Source organism: Fulmarus glacialis, unplaced genomic scaffold (assembly GCF_000690835.1).
Source record: "Fulmarus glacialis isolate BGI_N327 unplaced genomic scaffold, ASM69083v1 scaffold25615, whole genome shotgun sequence".
NCBI lineage: Eukaryota > Metazoa > Chordata > Aves > Procellariiformes > Procellariidae > Fulmarus > Fulmarus glacialis.
Window position 1 is genome coordinate 2090 of NW_009214002.1, and position 1013 is coordinate 3102.

At 64.9% G+C, this 1013-nt stretch overlaps 1 protein-coding gene across 1 annotated transcript in view; it reads left to right on the forward strand.

Annotated features, from left to right (window-relative positions):
* TMC6 (transmembrane channel-like 6) overlaps window positions 1-1013 on the forward strand; it is a gene marked incomplete at both ends in the record, with an annotated part of 4848 nt that overhangs the window by 2085 nt on the left and 1750 nt on the right. The window contains 2 exons of the mRNA XM_009578407.1: window positions 292-389; window positions 572-667. Coding sequence (XP_009576702.1) covers window positions 292-389; window positions 572-667 — 194 coding nt within the window. The remainder of the gene's footprint in view (window positions 1-291; window positions 390-571; window positions 668-1013) is intronic.

Here is a 1013-nt window from a genome sequence, read left to right on the forward strand (position 1 = left end):
CGGGTGGCCCGGCTGGGCCCCACCATCCGGACTGTCCCTTGTTTGGGGACTGCAGAGCAAAGCCAAGGCTGCAGTCCCAGCACCAGCAGGCAGCAGGGGCAGGGGTCTGGCAGCACCGAGTCTGCCAGACAGCACCGCAGGCACCTCTCCTTTGCTGGGGAGAGGGAGGTGATAGCCAGACAGGGGAGGAAAAGGTCCCACAGCCCCTCACACCCCATGGGGGCCACGGAAAAGCCATGGGAGAGTAAAGGCCTCGTTGCACACTTGATACCACCTTTCTTGTCTCCCCAGTGCTGGGAGACGTGTGTGGGGCAGGAACTGTATCGCTTCGTGGTGATGGACTTCATATTCACCCTTCTGGACACACTCTTTGGGGAGCTGGTCTGGAGGTAATCTGCCCCAGGACGGGTCCCCCCAGCCGGCGTGGCATCCCCGGCATGGCCCCAGCTCTCCACTGCCCGGGCGGCACTGCCATGGTGCACCCAGGCTCTGCCGCCGTCTGAGGGGGGAGATGGGTTGCGGAGGCTCCCCCCCAGCAGCAGTGTGGGAGCAGAGCTCCGCTCCTTCCCAGGCTGATCTTGGAGAAGAGGCTGAAGAGGAAGCAGAGGCCCGAGTTTGACATCGCCCGAAACGTGCTGGAGCTGATCTACGGGCAGACCCTAACCTGGTGAGATGCCATCTTGCCTGGTGCGGCTCTGCTGGCGAACGCCTCGTGGTCCCCTGTGAGTCCCACAGCTGGCAGGGACCAGGCACGGGGAGCTGCATGTTTCACCGAGCGGGACTGTGGGAGACCCCCCCACCCCCACATGGGTGGGACGAGGGAGACGGGTGGCCTGGCAGTGCCAGCACAACCTACATGCTCACCTGGGAGGTCTGGCTTTGGCGACGGGGTGAGAGCCACGGGGGAATCAGCAGCAGAGCATCCCGGCACCAGCCCAGTGTCCCCCGCTCAGCTGGTCCCCTCCAGAGCTCTGGGAAAGGAGCAGGCTCCGGTGCACGCACAGCCCATCTCG